Raw genomic sequence first — 15411 nt, forward strand, 5'->3', positions numbered from 1 at the left:
GAACTAGAGGCTGGCACTGAGTCAGGCACCCAGAACTAGAGGCTGGCACCCAGAACTAGAGGCTGGCACTGAGTCAGGCACCCAGAACTAGAGGCTGGCACCCATAACTAGAGGCTGGCACCCATAACTAGAGGCTGGCACCCAGAACTAGAGGCTGGCACTGAGTCAGGCACCCAGAACTAGAGGCTGGCACCCAGAACTAGAGGCTGGCACTGAGTCAGGCACCCAGAACTAGAGGCTGGCACCCAGAACTAGAGGCTGGCACCCAGAACTAGAGGCTGGCACTGAGTCAGGCACCCAGAACTAGAGGCTGGCATCCAGAACTAGAGGCTGGCACTGAGTCAGGCACCCAGAACTAGAGGCTGGCACCCAGAACTAGAGGCTGGCACTGAGTCAGGCACCCAGAACTAGAGGCTGGCACTGAGTCAGGCACCCAGAACTAGAGGCTGGCACCCATAACTAGAGGCTGGCACCCAGAACTAGAGGCTGGCACTGTGCCAGGCACCCAGAACTAGAGGCTGGCACCCATAACTAGAGGCTGGCACCCACAACTAGAGGCTGGCACCCAGAACTAGAGGCTGGCACTGAGTCAGGCACCCAGAACTAGAGGCTGGAACCCAGAACTAGAGGCTGGCACCCAGAACTAGAGGCTGGCACTGAGTCAGGCACCCAGAACTAGAGACTGGCATCCAGAACTAGAGGCTGGCACTGAACTAGAGGCTGGCACCCAGAACTAGAGGCTGGCACCCAGAACTAGAGGCTAGCACCCAGAACTAGAGGCTAGCACCCAGAACTAGAGGCTGGCACCCAGAACTAGAGGCTGGCACCCAGAACTAGAGGCTGGCACCCAGAACTAGAGGCTGGCACCCAGAACTAGAGGCTAGCACCCAGAACTAGAGGCTGGCACCCAGAACTAGAGGCTGGCACCCAGAACTAGAGGCTGGCACTGAGTCAGGCACCCAGAACTAGAGGCTGGCACTGAGTCAGGCACCCAGAACTAGAGGCTGGCACCCAGAACTAGAGGCTGGCACTGAGTCAGGCACCCAGAACTAGAGGCTGGCACCCATAACTAGAGGCTGGCACCCATAACTAGAGGCTGGCACCCAGAACTAGAGGCTGGCACTGAGTCAGGCACCCAGAACTAGAGGCTGGCACCCAGAACTAGAGGCTGGCACTGAGTCAGGCACCCAGAACTAGAGGCTGGCACCCAGAACTAGAGGCTGGCACTGAGTCAGGCACCCAGAACTAGAGGCTGGCACCCAGAACTAGAGGCTGGCACTGAGTCAGGCACCCAGAACTAGAGGCTGGAACCCAGAACTAGAGGCTGGCACCCAGAACTAGAGGCTGGCACCCAGAACTAGAGGCTGGCACTGAGTCAGGCACCCAGAACTAGAGGCTGGCATCCAGAACTAGAGGCATCCAGAACTAGAGGCATCCAGAACTAGAGGCTGGCACTGAGTCAGGCACCCAGAACTAGAGGCTGGAACCCAGAACTAGAGGCTGGCACCCAGAACAAGAGGCTGGCACCCAGAACTAGAGGCTAGCACCCAGAACTAGAGGCTGGCACTGAGTCAGGCACCCAGAACTAGAGGCTGGCACCCAGAACTAGAGGCTGGCACCCAGAACTAGAGGCTGGCACCCAGAACTAGAGGCTGGCACTGAGTCAGGCACCCAGAACTAGAGGCTAGCATCCAGAACTAGAGGCTAGCACTGAACTAGAGGCTGGCACCCAGAACTAGTGGCGGAATGTGTAATAATAATAATAACCACCGGCGGAGCTGAACTCAAGGACGGAGGCATCGGGAGGCAGGATGTGCTGGAAGGTTTCTCCATAACGCCTCCTGAATGAAGTGATGCATTCTGGGAAAGAATGTTATATAAATATTATACAATTATAAATACTAGACATGTGACCGGGAACGATGCAAGTTAGGAACAATGAAAATCAGAAAGACAGACAGACAGACAGACAGACAGACAGACAGACAGACAGACAGACACTAACCTGAGATAGACAGACGGACAGACTCGTAGGTGAATCCAGAGGACAGTTTGATGGAATAAAGACCCTGATCTGAATGATTGACAGCTGTCAGAACCAGCATCCTGTCTCTAGTCCACTGGAACCGGGAGTCCTTTACCTGAAACAACATGTAATCTATTACTATTACTGTATCTGAATGATTGACACCTGTCAGGTCTTTGACCTGAAACAATGAATGTACGGTTAGCATATTTTAACAATGAATGTACAGTTATAGCTAAACTTAGTCTTAGTCCAACTGGATTCACAGTGTAAACATGCACTCCTCAATATAAACACATTCATCCAAATTAACCCATTTAGGCCTGACGTCGAAATATATAAAATGTCTTCTAAATCCTGACAGTTTTCAGCCACATTAAACATTAATATATTTATGTCTATTATAAACTAAATGGTAAATGGTAAATGGTGCATTTACATAGCGCCTTTATCCAAGGCGCTTTACATAGATTGTGCATCAATTCACCCATTCACACACACATTCATACACCGATGGCGGCAGAAACCATGCAAGGCACTAGCCAGCACATCGGGAGCAAGTTGGGGTTCAGTGTCTTGCTCAAGGACACTTCGACACTAACTCTGGGGGAGCCCAGGTTCGAACAGGCAACCTTGCGGTTACCATCCAGCCACTCTACCCCTGAGCCACCGCCGCCGACAGGATAACCTAGTCTAAACATTAATATATATCTATTATATACTATAGAATAACCTAGTCTAAACATTATTATATATATCTATTATAAACTACAGGGTAGTCTAAACATTAATATTTATGTCTATTATAAACTACAGGGTAGTCTAAACATTAATATATATGTCTATTATAAACTACAGGGTAGTCTAAACATTAATATTTATGTCTATTATAAACTACAGGGTAGTCTAAACATTCATATATATTTACATCGTTCTTCTCCAGAAGGACCCTCCGGGGTCCCGGGGGTGACGAGGGTGTAAATGTGACCACTCTGGAAACCGAATAAACAGGAAGACGGAAGTCCTTCCCCACGCAGACCACCTGCACGTCCTCACCTAATATACCTGCAGTGAGAGGAGTGATAATAATAATAATAATTATTATTATTATAACTTACCTGCAGTGAGAGGAGTGATAATAATAATAATAATTATTATTATTATTATTATAACTTACCTGCAGTGAGAGGCAGGGAGCAAACAGCAGCCAACAGAACACACTGTGGCTGAAACATGGCTTCACTCTGTGGTCAATACATTAATATTAACATTAATATAACACACTGCTGAAACATGGCTTCACTCTGTGGTCAATACATTAATATTAACATTAATATAACACACTGCTGAAACATGGCTTCACTCTGTGATGATCAAATTAAAAACAGTATATATAATGAATAAACAGTATAATGAATAGAGACATTATAATAAACAGTATAATGAATAGAGACATTATAATAAACAGTATAATGAATAGAGACATTATAATAAACAGTATAATGAATAGAGACATTATAATAAACAGTATAATGAATAGACACACATTGACATTCGTGTCCATAGAGGGACATTATAAACAGTTTATATAATGAATACAGATACATAATAATTATATTATAATGAATACAGAAACATTATAATTATATTATAATGAATAGACACACATTGACATTCGTGTCCATAGAGGGACATTATAAACAGTTTATATAATGAATACAGATACATTATAATTATATTATAATGAATACAGAAACATTATAATTATATTATAATGAATAGACGCACATTGACATTCGTGTCCATCCTAAACCAACCAGCTGCTAACAGCTGAGCTACAGCACCATGCATGACAAATATACAACAAGCTAAACTACAATATAATAATGCTTCTTTAGTATAATTAATATGATTAAAAACACACTCAATATACATGAGAATAAAGCATCATTATTTATCTACTGTCTCTAACGGTCAGCATTCATTCAGATGATGTTGTTTTAGCTTCACAACAACCTTTAGCAGCCATGATGGTTCAACATGACGTCTTGGATGGACCTCAGCCTGCTGTGTGTCTTCCTCCATTTATAACCTTTATACACCTTTATAAATGTTATCTAAAGCTCTCTGCTTAGAGCCACGGATGGTCGGATCCTCCTCGGGTTGGTAAAAGAACCGAATCTTCACTGTTGTTACAGAAAAACACTTTTTAATCACATCCCTGGACGTTTCTACTCATAGAGTTATAATGTAATCAGAGTGCAGTACACCTGCCGGCCGATAGGGGCGCCTAGTTGAAGGCATGGTGAAACAAACAGTGAAAAGGTCCAGGGATGTGATTAAAAAGTGTTTTTCTGTAACAACAGTGAAGATTCGGTTCTTCTACCAACCCGAGGAGAATCATACCATCCGTGGCTCTGAGCAGAGAGATTTAGATAACATTTATAAAGGTTTATAAATCTTTATAAAAGGTTATAAATGGAGGAAGACACACAGCAGGCTGAGGTCCATCCATGACTGATCATCAGTAAGAGATCAAATAAACCAACAACTAATTTAAACAGTTTATATAGACTCACCTGCACGAGCTGTTGGCTTTACATTTATACTCTGTATACTGTCCACATATTTACTGCTGTTTTATTTTGAAGCTGATTCAAATGTAATAATTTAGTCTTCTTTATTTAAGGCATGGCGCGCACGCGCACCAGAGTGTACTGTAGTGTACACCCCATAGCCTGGAGGGTCCAGCCTGCCTCCTGATTGGCTACCGTGTTGCCAAGCAACCTAAAACCTGTGGCTATGCAGATTTATTTTTTTGTTTCCTCATAGAAGTGTATATTTGCACGTCTTTAAATGTTATGATGAATTGAAATGGAGGACCCTGATGGAAACAAGTCTTCGTGTTTTATCATGGTGTCGTCATCAAAGCAGAAGTTTGTGTATTGACTGAAATATAATGAAATGTACCCATTCTACATACTGTGAAATATAATGAAATGTACCCATTCTACATACTGTGAAATATAATGAAATGTACCCATTCTACATACTGTGAAATATAATGAAATGTACCCATTCTACATACTGTGAAATATAATGAAATGTACCCATTCTACATACTGTGAAATATAATGAAATGTACCCATTCTACATACTGTGAAATATAATGAAATGTACCCATTCTACATACTGTGACATATAATGCTCAATACATCAATCAATCAATCAATCAATCAATCAATCAATCAGTATTATTATTATTATTATTATTATTATTATAATAGGTGTTAAGTGCTCATATAGCCTGTGGTAAATTTACATTATTTCTCCTCATTTTAAGACCCATTTGCAAAAAATACGCTAAATCTAGGCTTTGCTGCCATCCTGTGGTGTTAATGGAGAATTGCAGAATATACATTTTTAAATGAATGGATGTTGATGAGCGCCGAGAAAAATATAAAAATAACAATAATAGTAACGATATTAAATGTTTATGGGTTTTAAAGACGTTCTAAAACATAATTATTTCATTTTATACGACATTAATAACAATAATAGTAACGATATTAAATGTGTATGGGTTTTAAAGACGTTCTAAAACATCATGATGTGTTTGTTTCATTAGCGCTGTTAAATCACCACCAGAAACCATGAGAGCACTTCCGTCCGCTCTTCAAATTAAAACCTGTTGGTCCGTTAAGTGACACGGTTATAACAATAAGAGCACTTCCGCCTGCTCTTCAAAATAAAACCAGTTGGTTCATTAAGTGACACGGTTATGACAATAAGAGCACTTCCGCCTGCTCTTCAAATTAAAACCAGTTGTTCCGTTAAGTGACACGGTTATGACAATAAGAGCACTTCCGCCTGCTCTTCAAATAAAAACAAGTTGGTCCGTTAAGTGACACGGTTATGACAATAAAGAGCACTTCCGCCTGCTCTTCAAATAAAAACAAGTTGGTCCGTTAAGTGACACGGTTATGACAATAAGAGCACTTCCGCCTGCTCTTCAAATTAAAACAAGTTGGTCCGTTAAGTGACACGGTTATGACAATAAGAGCACTTCCGCCTGCTCTTCAAATTAAAACCAGTTGGTCCGTTAAGTGACACGGTTATGACAATAAGAGCACTTCCGCCTGCTCTTCAAATAAAAACAAGTTGGTCCGTTAAGTGACACGGTTATGACAATAAGAGCACTTCCGCCTGCTCTTCAAATTAAAACAAGTTGGTCCGTTAAGTGACACGGTTATAACAATAAGAGCACTTCCGCCTGCTCTTCAAATTAAAACCAGTTGGTCCGTTAAGTGACACGTTAAAACGAAAAAAGCACTTCCGCCTGCACTTCAAAATAAAACCAGTTCTTCCGTTAAGTCACACGGTTATAACAATAAGAGCACTTCCGCCTGTAAGAGAAACCAGGAAGCGGTCTTTCTGCTGAAAACAACAGATCTACAAGCTCACAACGAGTCGCAGCGGGCGACGCCTCGTGGGCTTGTAGGTCTGCTATTTTCGCTTGTTAGCCGGATTCTCAAATGTTTTTTAAACTTTGTGTATTTAAATCAACAGTTGTTTTAAATAATGTTCTATCATTTAGTTTAACAAATAAACATGTAATTTAATTAAACGCATTCAATTCTCTAATTAATAATGTACCGTACTGTAATTTAATATGATGTACTGAAATGCGTGGTGGTGTAATGACCACATGCACCCACAGAGCGGCGCTAATGTACCGTTCTGGAATGTAATGAAGAGGTTTTCAACCCTTTTCACAATCCATTATTTATTTATTCTGTATTTGAGCCACGGACCACCGTTTGATGACATTTAGCCTCTCAGACCCATTTGAGCCACGGACCACCATTTGATGACATTTAGCCTCTCAGACCCATTTGAGCCACGGACCACCTGATGACATTTAGCCTCTCAGACCCATCTGAGCCACGGACCACCGTTTGATGACATTTAGCCTCTCAGACCCAAAACCACCTGGAACCTCAAGGACCTCAAGGACCCCTGGTGGTCCCCGGACCACCTGCAACCCCCTCAAGGACCCCTGGTGGTCCCCGGACCACGTGCAACCCCCTCAAGGACCCCTGGTGGTCCCCGGACCACCTGGAACCCCCAAGGACCCCTGGGGGTCCCCGGACCACCTGGAACCCCCAAGGACCCCTGGTGGTCCCCGGACCATCTGGAACCCCCTCGAGGACCCCTGGTGGTCCCCGGACCACCTGGAACCCCCTCGAGGACCCCTGGTAGTCCCCGGACACCCTGGAACCCCCTCGAGGAGGACCCCTGGTGGTCCCCGGACCACCTGGAACCCCCTCGAGGACCCCTGGGGGTCCCCGGACCACCTGGAACCCCCTCGAGGAGGACCCCTGGTGGTCCCCGGACCACCTGGAACCCCCAAGGACCCCTGGTGGTCCCCGGACCATCTGGAACCCCCTCGAGGACCCCTGGTGGTCCCCGGACCACCTGGAACCTCCTCGAGGACCCCTGGTGGTCCCCGGACCACCTGGAACCCCCTCGAGGAGGACCCCTGGTGGTCCCCGGACCACCTGGAACCCCCTCGAGGACCCCTGGGGGTCCCCGGACCACCTGGAACCCCCTCGAGGAGGACCCCTGGTGGTCCCCGGACCACCTGGAACCCCCTCGAGGACCCCTGGGGGTCCCCGGACCACCTGGAACCCCCTCGAGGAGGACCCCTGGTGGTCCCCGGACCACCTGGAACCCCCAAGGACCCCTGGGGGTCCCCGGACCACCTGGAACCCCCAAGGACCCCTGGTGGTCCCCGGACCATCTGGAACCCCCTCGAGGACCCCTGGTGGTCCCCGGACCACCTGGAACCTCCTCGAGGACCCCTGGTGGTCCCCGGACCACCTGGAACCCCCTCGAGGAGGACCCCTGGTGGTCCCCGGACCACCTGGAACCCCCTCGAGGACCCCTGGGGGTCCCCGGACCACCTGGAACCCCCTCGAGGAGGACCCCTGGTGGTCCCCGGACCACCTGGAACCCCCTCGAGGACCCCTGGGGGTCCTGGAACCCCCTCGAGGACCCCTGGGGGTCCCCGGACCACCTGGAACCCCCTCGAGGAGGACCCCTGGTGGTCCCCGGACCACCTGGAACCCCCTCGAGGACCCCTGGGGGTCCCCGGACCACCTGGAACCCCCTCGAGGAGGACCCCTGGTGGTCCCCGGACCACCTGGAACCCCCTGGAGGACCCCTGGTGGTCCCCCCTCGAGGACCCCTGGTGGTCCCCGGACCACCTGGAACCCCCTCGAGGACCCCTGGGGGTCCCCGGACCACCTGGAACCCCCAAGGGCCCGTGGGGGTCCCCGGACCACCTGGAACCCCCTCAAGGACCCCTGGGGGTCCCCGGACCACTGCTATAGGTCTAATGTCTGCCAATACCAATGATTAAATAATAAAGTGCCTTAAAGCAGTGTTTCCCAAACCTTTTCATGTCAAGGACCCCCAAAATTACACTAATGAGCCCCGCGGACCCCCATTTGAAAAGCTATGCCAGGGACCCCCATGAGAGAAGATTTTTACAGCTCTGGCAGTGATTCTCAACCTGTTTAATTTGAAGGACCCCCAGTTTTACATGCATTAGTTCTACGGACCCCCATTTAATGGCATTTCTATCTCTGGGACCCCCAATTTATATTGTAAAATCAATGTTAATTTAACTCTGAGAGTGTACAGTACAGAGTAGACCCATAAGGGTCCATTTGGTTCCGTTTGTACACTCTCAGAGTTACAGACCGATAAGGGTCCATTTGGTTCCAAACTATCATTTAGCTAGGGACACCCTGGAACCTCATGGACCCCAGGGGGTCCCCGGACCACCTGGAACTCCCTCGGGGACCCCTCTGGAACCCCCTCAAGGATCCCTGGGGGTCCCCGGACCACCTGGAACTCCCTCAAGGACCCCAGGGGGTCCTCGGACCACCTGGAACTCCCCACCTGGACCTCCCTCAAGGACCCCAGGGGGTCCCCGGACCACCTGGAACTCCCTCGGGGACCCCTGGTTGAGTAATGTTACTGTACTGTACTGTACTGTACTGTACTGTACTGTACTGTACTGTACTGTACTGTACTGTACTGTACTGTACTGTACTGTACTATGCATTGCATAGTGGTGTAATGAGCACATGCACCCACAGGGCGTCGCTGTTGTACCGTAAACCTCCTCAGACAGCCAGAAGCGCACAGCGGAGTAGGAACTGTTAGAGACGGAACTGATCTGTTTAAAGTGTTTGTTTCCGTCCGGGCCTCTTTTTAACGCTGCACACCGGATGTTGTCCGAATGTCAAATATGGCAGAGTGTTAACGTTAACGAAGCTGTTTAACGAATATATGATATTAAATATTACTTTATTAACGTTGTAATAATAATACAACGTAATTGTGTCAGACTGAGGCTACATGTGAGGACAGAGATGGCACTTTTAGGAGAAATTAATCTCCATCTGCGGATGTTTCTGTGTTCAAATCCAGCTCTGAAATCACCAGGTACTCAAATGATTATTTAATTACACATGAATTACTCTGTTAATGAGTCATTAAGACATGCGAATCCCTTGACTCCTTCACACCCTCTCAAAGGGCACCTACGGACGGCTGCAATTAGAAACTGGCCCCCATAAAATCTGAATCCCCCCCCACCCCTTTTCCCCTCACTGTATATGTTTCTTTTCCCTTTTTACCTCCTTTATGATGAATTCCTGTTCTGTTCTTTGGCTATATAGAAGTGTCTATTTGTACGTCTCTAAATGTTTTGATGAATTGAACATGGTGGACCCTCTTGTAAACAAGTGTAATGCTTAATTGGGTCGTCCACTCACAGTTAACAGTCTTTGTATTGAGTTTGTGCTTGAAATGTACTGTAATTCTGCAAACTGTTAATAAATATTTCAATCAATCAATCAAAATTCTAATTTAGTTACACATGTTTAGTTTAGTTTCAATCAATCAATCAAAATTCTGATTTAGTTACACATGTTTAGTTTAGTTTCAATCAATCAAAATTCTGATTTAGTTACACATGTTTAGTTTAGTTTCAATCAATCAATCAAAATTCTGATTTAGTTACACATGTTTAAGGTAGGATAAGTCTAGCCGACACTAGATTTTGTTCTAATAATGGGTTGAATTAATCTAGAGTTGCAACACCCTCCATCTATTGATCCAAATAGAAATGTCTTTTCCATATGAATTGCATGTCATCATACATACTGGGGCTCTTTTTAAATGTTTTAGTTTTTAGCTTGTGTTTTTTAAATAGGCTCTATGTTTTATGTTGCACTGCCAATAACTGAGGGGAAACGGTATTTCATGTTCTTTTGTATGCAAGTACATAAGAAAATGACAAATAAAGTGATTCTGATTCTGAAATGTCTGATCTGATTGTATTAAACAACATTCAATTAAACTAACTCACCAACATTGCAGCTTTAGGACAAGCTTGAATTATCCTTCAATCTGCAAAGAGTTTGTTTCATAAAACTCCACCACAGGCATGATTGTTATGATGAGATACTTTATTCTGTGATTATTTAGTTGTGAATGTGTACATAATGCAGGAGGCAGCTGTGCGACCCGTTAATAAAAAAAGAGCTCATCGGGGCTGTCGATGTTGGGTTTTGGTATAGATTCATCCTCATTATAAATGGATGTTGGGTTTTGGTATAGATTCATCCTCATTATAAATGGATGGAGGGTTTTGGTATAGATTCATCCTCATTATAAATGGATGGAGGGTTTTGGTATAGATTCATCCTCATTATAAATGGATGGAGGGTTTTGGTATAGATTCATCCTCATTATAAATGGATGGAGGGTTTTGGTATAGATTCATCCTCATTATAACAATCTAGTGTTGCAATAACTTGCGGCTAGATGGAGATGTGAATGCAAGGACTGTTAGTCGCTCTGGATAAAGACAAGAGAGTGTCTGTGTCTGTGGTTCTGTGTGTCTGGTTGGTCAGTTCGCTGGTTGAGTGCCGTCGCCCAGCCCAGACCCAGAGCCTCCTCAGAGGAAGAGGAACCTGGAGCCAGCGGTCCTGGACCCAGGCCCGGCTCAGAGGAGGCCGTCAGCCAGACCTTCACCAACAGGAACCCCAGGAACCTGGAGCAGATGGCCCTCGCTGTGAAGGACCGAGGATGGGCCACAACCTGGCCTCACCGAGAGTTCTACCACAGGTCTGTCTGTCTGCCTGCCTGCCTGCCTGCCTGCCTGCCTGTCTGTCTGCCTGCCTGCCTGTCTGTCTGTCTGTCTGTCTGCCTGCCTGCCTGTCTGTCTGCCTGCCTGCCTGCCTGCCTGCCTGCCTGCCTGTCTGTCTGTCTGCCTGCCTTTCTGTCTGTCTGCCTGCCTGCCTGCCTGCCTGCCTGCCTGCCTGTCTGTCTGTCTGCCTTTCTGTCTGTCTGTCTGTCTGTCTGTCTGTCTGTCTGTCTGTCTGTCTGTCTGTCTGTCTGTCTGTCTGTCTGTCTGCCTGCCTGTCTTCCCATTGCAATCAGAACTGCAGACTCACTCCCCAGCATCACGTGACCTTTCACCTCTGACCCCTACAGACTGGTGTTCTCTAGGACCCAGCATCACGTGACCTTTCACCTCTGACCCCTACAGACTGGTGTTCTCTAGGACCCAGCATCACGTGACCTTTCACCTCTGACCCCTACAGACTGGTGTTCTCTAGGACCCAGCATCACGTGACCTTTCACCTCGGACCCCTATAGACTGGTGTTCTCTAGGACCCAGCATCACGTGACCTTTCACCTCTGACCCCTACAGACTGGTGTTCTCTAGGACCCAGCATCACGTGACCTTTCACCTCTGACCCCTACAGACTGGTGTTCTCTAGGACCCAGCATCACGTGACCTTTCACCTCTGACTACTACAGACTGGTGTTCTCTAGGACCCAGCATCACGTGACCTTTCACCTCTGACCCCTACAGACTGGTGTTCTCTAGGACCCAGCATCACGTGACAGCGGAGGTGTTTTCGGCGTCCGGCGGTTCGAGTCCCGTTCTGTCCTGTTCCACGCGGGAGTGGGCGGTGAAACAGGAGCTAGGCTCCACCCACTGCGTGGCGGCGTGCCAGGCTGTGGGCGAGGTGTTGGCACGGCGCTGCGCCCAGGCGGGCATCATGAGGATGGTCTATAGAGCTGTTCCCTGGACCTACCGCTCTGACGCTGTGAGTTAACATCACATTCTGGGCGGGAACCCCTTTTGGTGTTAGCATTATGTTATGCTTTAGCTGTTGAAAAATAGCAGATCTACAAGCTCATAGCGCGCCACCGAGTGGCGCGCCACGAGCTTGTAGGTCTGCTATTTTTGAAAAATCGAAGAACGACTGACATAGAAACATAGCTTTTTCAGAAAACTGTCAGGATGTAGAAGACATTTTTAGATTCTGATCTCAGGTCAAAATGGGTTATTATACTACTATACATCTATTATACTGGTCAATAGAGGGGTTGGCACAGCGCTGTGCCCAGGGTGGTCTATAGAGGGGTTGGCACAGCGCTGTGCCCAGGCGGACATCAGGAGGGTGGTCTATAGAGGGGTTGGCACAGCGCTGTGCCCAGGGTGGTCTATAGAGGGGTTGGAAAAGCGCTGTGCCCAGGGTGGTCTATAGAGGGGTTGGCACAGCGCTGTGCCCAGGGTGGTGTATAGAGGGGTTGGCACAGCGCTGTGCCCAGGGTGGTCTATAGAGGGGTTGGCACAGCGCTGTGCCCAGGGTGGTCTATAGAGGGGTTGGCACAGCGCTGTGCCCAGGCGGACATCAGGAGGGTGGTCTATAGAGGTGTGGGCACAGCGCTGTGCCCAGGGTGGTCTATAGAGGGGTTGGCACAGCGCTGTGCCCAGGGTGGTCTATAGAGGGGTTGACACAGCGCTGTGCCCAGGGTGGTCTATAGAGGGGTTGGCACAGCGCTGTGCCCAGGGTGGTCTATAGAGGGGTTGGCACAGCGCTGTGCCCAGGGTGGTCTATAGAGGGGTTGGCACAGCGCTGTGCCCAGGGTGGTCTATAGAGGGGTTGGCACAGCGCTGTATAACCCTTATAGACCAGGTGACATCATAGACCTGGATAAGAGAATCGGGTGACATCATAGACCTGGATAAGAGAATCGGGTGACATCATAGACCTGGATAAGAGAATCGGGTGACATCATAGGGAAATGTTTACGAAACAGAAAGGTTTTTAACCTGCCTTTGAAGATGTCGACTGAGTCACTCTGTGTGAACCCAGTTAGTTAATAGTTGTGTAGTAGTGTTATATATATTATAGTAGTTATAATAATATAATGGTTGTGTAGTAGTGTTATATATTATAGTAGTTATAATAATATAATGGTTGTGTAGTAGTGTTATATATTATAGTAGTTATAATAATATAATGGTTGCGTTTTATTAAAACAGGTCCAGTCCTTCAGGACGGCCATGAAGGAAGGAGGAGTCACGCTGAGTGAACCCAGGAGGAAGTACGTTGGAACCTGACCTTCCTCTCAGGGTCAGAGGTCAAAGGCCAATTGGAACCTGAACTCGACTGTTTCTCAGACATTTCTCACGGAGCAGAGTCACATGACCACGTTGTTCCTTTACTGAATAAAGACGGTTGACAAACAAAATGTTCTGTAAACAGTAGAATAACAATGTCTTTATTTGTTCTGTAAACAGTAGAATAACAATGTCTTTATTTGTTCTGTAAACAGTAGAATAATAATGTATTTATTTGTTCTGTAAACATTGAGGAACCAACAGAATAAGATAAACTCAGTGAACAATGATTTAAAGCAGGGGTGCCCACACTTCTTTGACTTGAGAGCTACTTTCAAAATGACAACATGCAACGAGATCTACCCACCGAAAGAAAATAGTTTAAATATGTACCCGAGGGTGCTTTAGAATAGTGGAGCTGGCATTACATACAAGACACATGCACTTGGAATGGGAAATAGAGCGGGAGAAATGGAATAGGTAGGGTCTTTTGTATTTCATTTCTAATGCTACCAAAGTTTTTGTGCACAGCAACAAAATATTTGCATTGTGGGTTGAGCTGACAGGCCCTTTTTGCTGTCAATCAAGTCACCTTATTTCAAGTGGCAGATGTCAAAAATATATGTATTGTTTTAGGGCCATGTCATGTGATCTACCTGTACAGCCTTTAGGGCCATGTCATGTGATCTACCTGTACAGCCTTTAGGGCCATGTCATGTGATCTACCTGTACAGCCTTTAGGGCCATGTCATGTGATCTACCTGTACAGCCTTTAGGGCCATGTCATGTGATCTACCTGTACAGCCTTTAGGGCCATGTCATGTGATCTACCTGTACAGCCTTTAGGGCCATGTCATGTGATCTACCTGTACAGCCTTTAGGGCCATGTCATGTGATCTACCTGTACAGCCTTTAGGGCCATGTCATGTGATCTACCTGTACAGCCTTTAGGGCCATGTCATGTGATCTACCTGTACAGCCTTTAGGGCCATGTCATGTGATCTACCTGTACAGCCTTTAGGGCCATGTCATGTGATCTACCTGTACAGCCTTTGTGATCTACTGGTATAGAGCGTCGCAGCCCCGCCCCCTCGAGAGACCCGGAAAATAAATCCCCGTTCATTTTCCTCATAGACTTTTCAGAAAGTATTTATTTAAAGACGTTTACGCCGCGGACAAAGACAACTCTTGTCGTGACAAATCACGACAATAAACACAATGTTTTGGGCCAAACAAAGAATTAGAAAGTAGAAAATAACGGCAGGTTACAACACTTTTTTTGTTGTTTTTCTTCTTTGTAATTATTAGTTTGGTCCAAAATATTGTGTCGTCATGATTTGTCACGACTCGAGTTGGCTTCGTACGACGCTTAAAAGGTCTTTAAATAAATACTTTATGAAATGTCTATGAGGGAAAAATGCATTGGGATTCATTTCCTGGGCCTGGCGTCGTCATGGCGGGGCGGGACCTTTTTGGGCACCCCTGGTTTAAATGCATGTGAAGGTAAGATAACATCAGTTTTATCTGAACACGATTAAATGAATGGATGTGAAATAACATTGAATTTGGTCTTACAGCTTTATTGAAACATTACTGACGTGAACAATGATTTATGTGAATGTAAAATAATACTTTATCAGCATTATTACAATTAATAGATGGTAAAATAATGCTTTTATCAGCATTATTACAATGAATAGATGGTAAAATAACACCACTGAAGTTGGGTTGACAGCATATTTAAATGAACAGATGGATAGTTAACATGTGAACATTATGTTTAAATGAACAGATAACATGTTAACATATAGATGACAGCATATTTAAATGAACATAACATTGTTTCTATAATGTGACAGCATATTTAAATGAACAGATAACA

At 46.2% G+C, this 15411-nt stretch overlaps 2 protein-coding genes across 2 annotated transcripts in view; one reads left to right on the plus strand and one right to left on the minus strand.

Moving 5' to 3' along the window:
• Positions 1-2132, minus strand: part of LOC306917888 (uncharacterized protein) — a 12794-nt gene extending 10662 nt beyond the window's left edge. The window contains exons 1-2 of the mRNA XM_079530781.1: positions 2006-2132; positions 1771-1860 (exon numbers count right to left, since the gene is read on the minus strand). Of these exons, the coding sequence (XP_079386907.1) occupies positions 1771-1833 (63 nt within the window). The 5' untranslated portion in view covers positions 1834-1860; positions 2006-2132. The remainder of the gene's footprint in view (positions 1-1770; positions 1861-2005) is intronic.
• Positions 2133-9298: 7166 nt separating this feature from the next.
• On the plus strand, positions 9299-15025 carry LOC306917885 (large ribosomal subunit protein uL18m-like). Its single transcript, XM_079530777.1, has 4 exons — positions 9299-9544; positions 11020-11233; positions 11988-12225; positions 13452-15025. Exons 1-4 carry the CDS (start codon positions 9472-9474, stop codon positions 13527-13529), a joined length of 603 nt encoding a protein of 200 aa, XP_079386903.1. The 5' UTR covers positions 9299-9471; the 3' UTR covers positions 13530-15025.
• Positions 15026-15411: the final 386 nt, after the last annotated feature.

This window comes from Electrona antarctica, assembly GCF_951216825.1.
Source record: "Electrona antarctica genome assembly, contig: scaffold_73, whole genome shotgun sequence".
Classification (NCBI taxonomy): domain Eukaryota; kingdom Metazoa; phylum Chordata; class Actinopteri; order Myctophiformes; family Myctophidae; genus Electrona; species Electrona antarctica.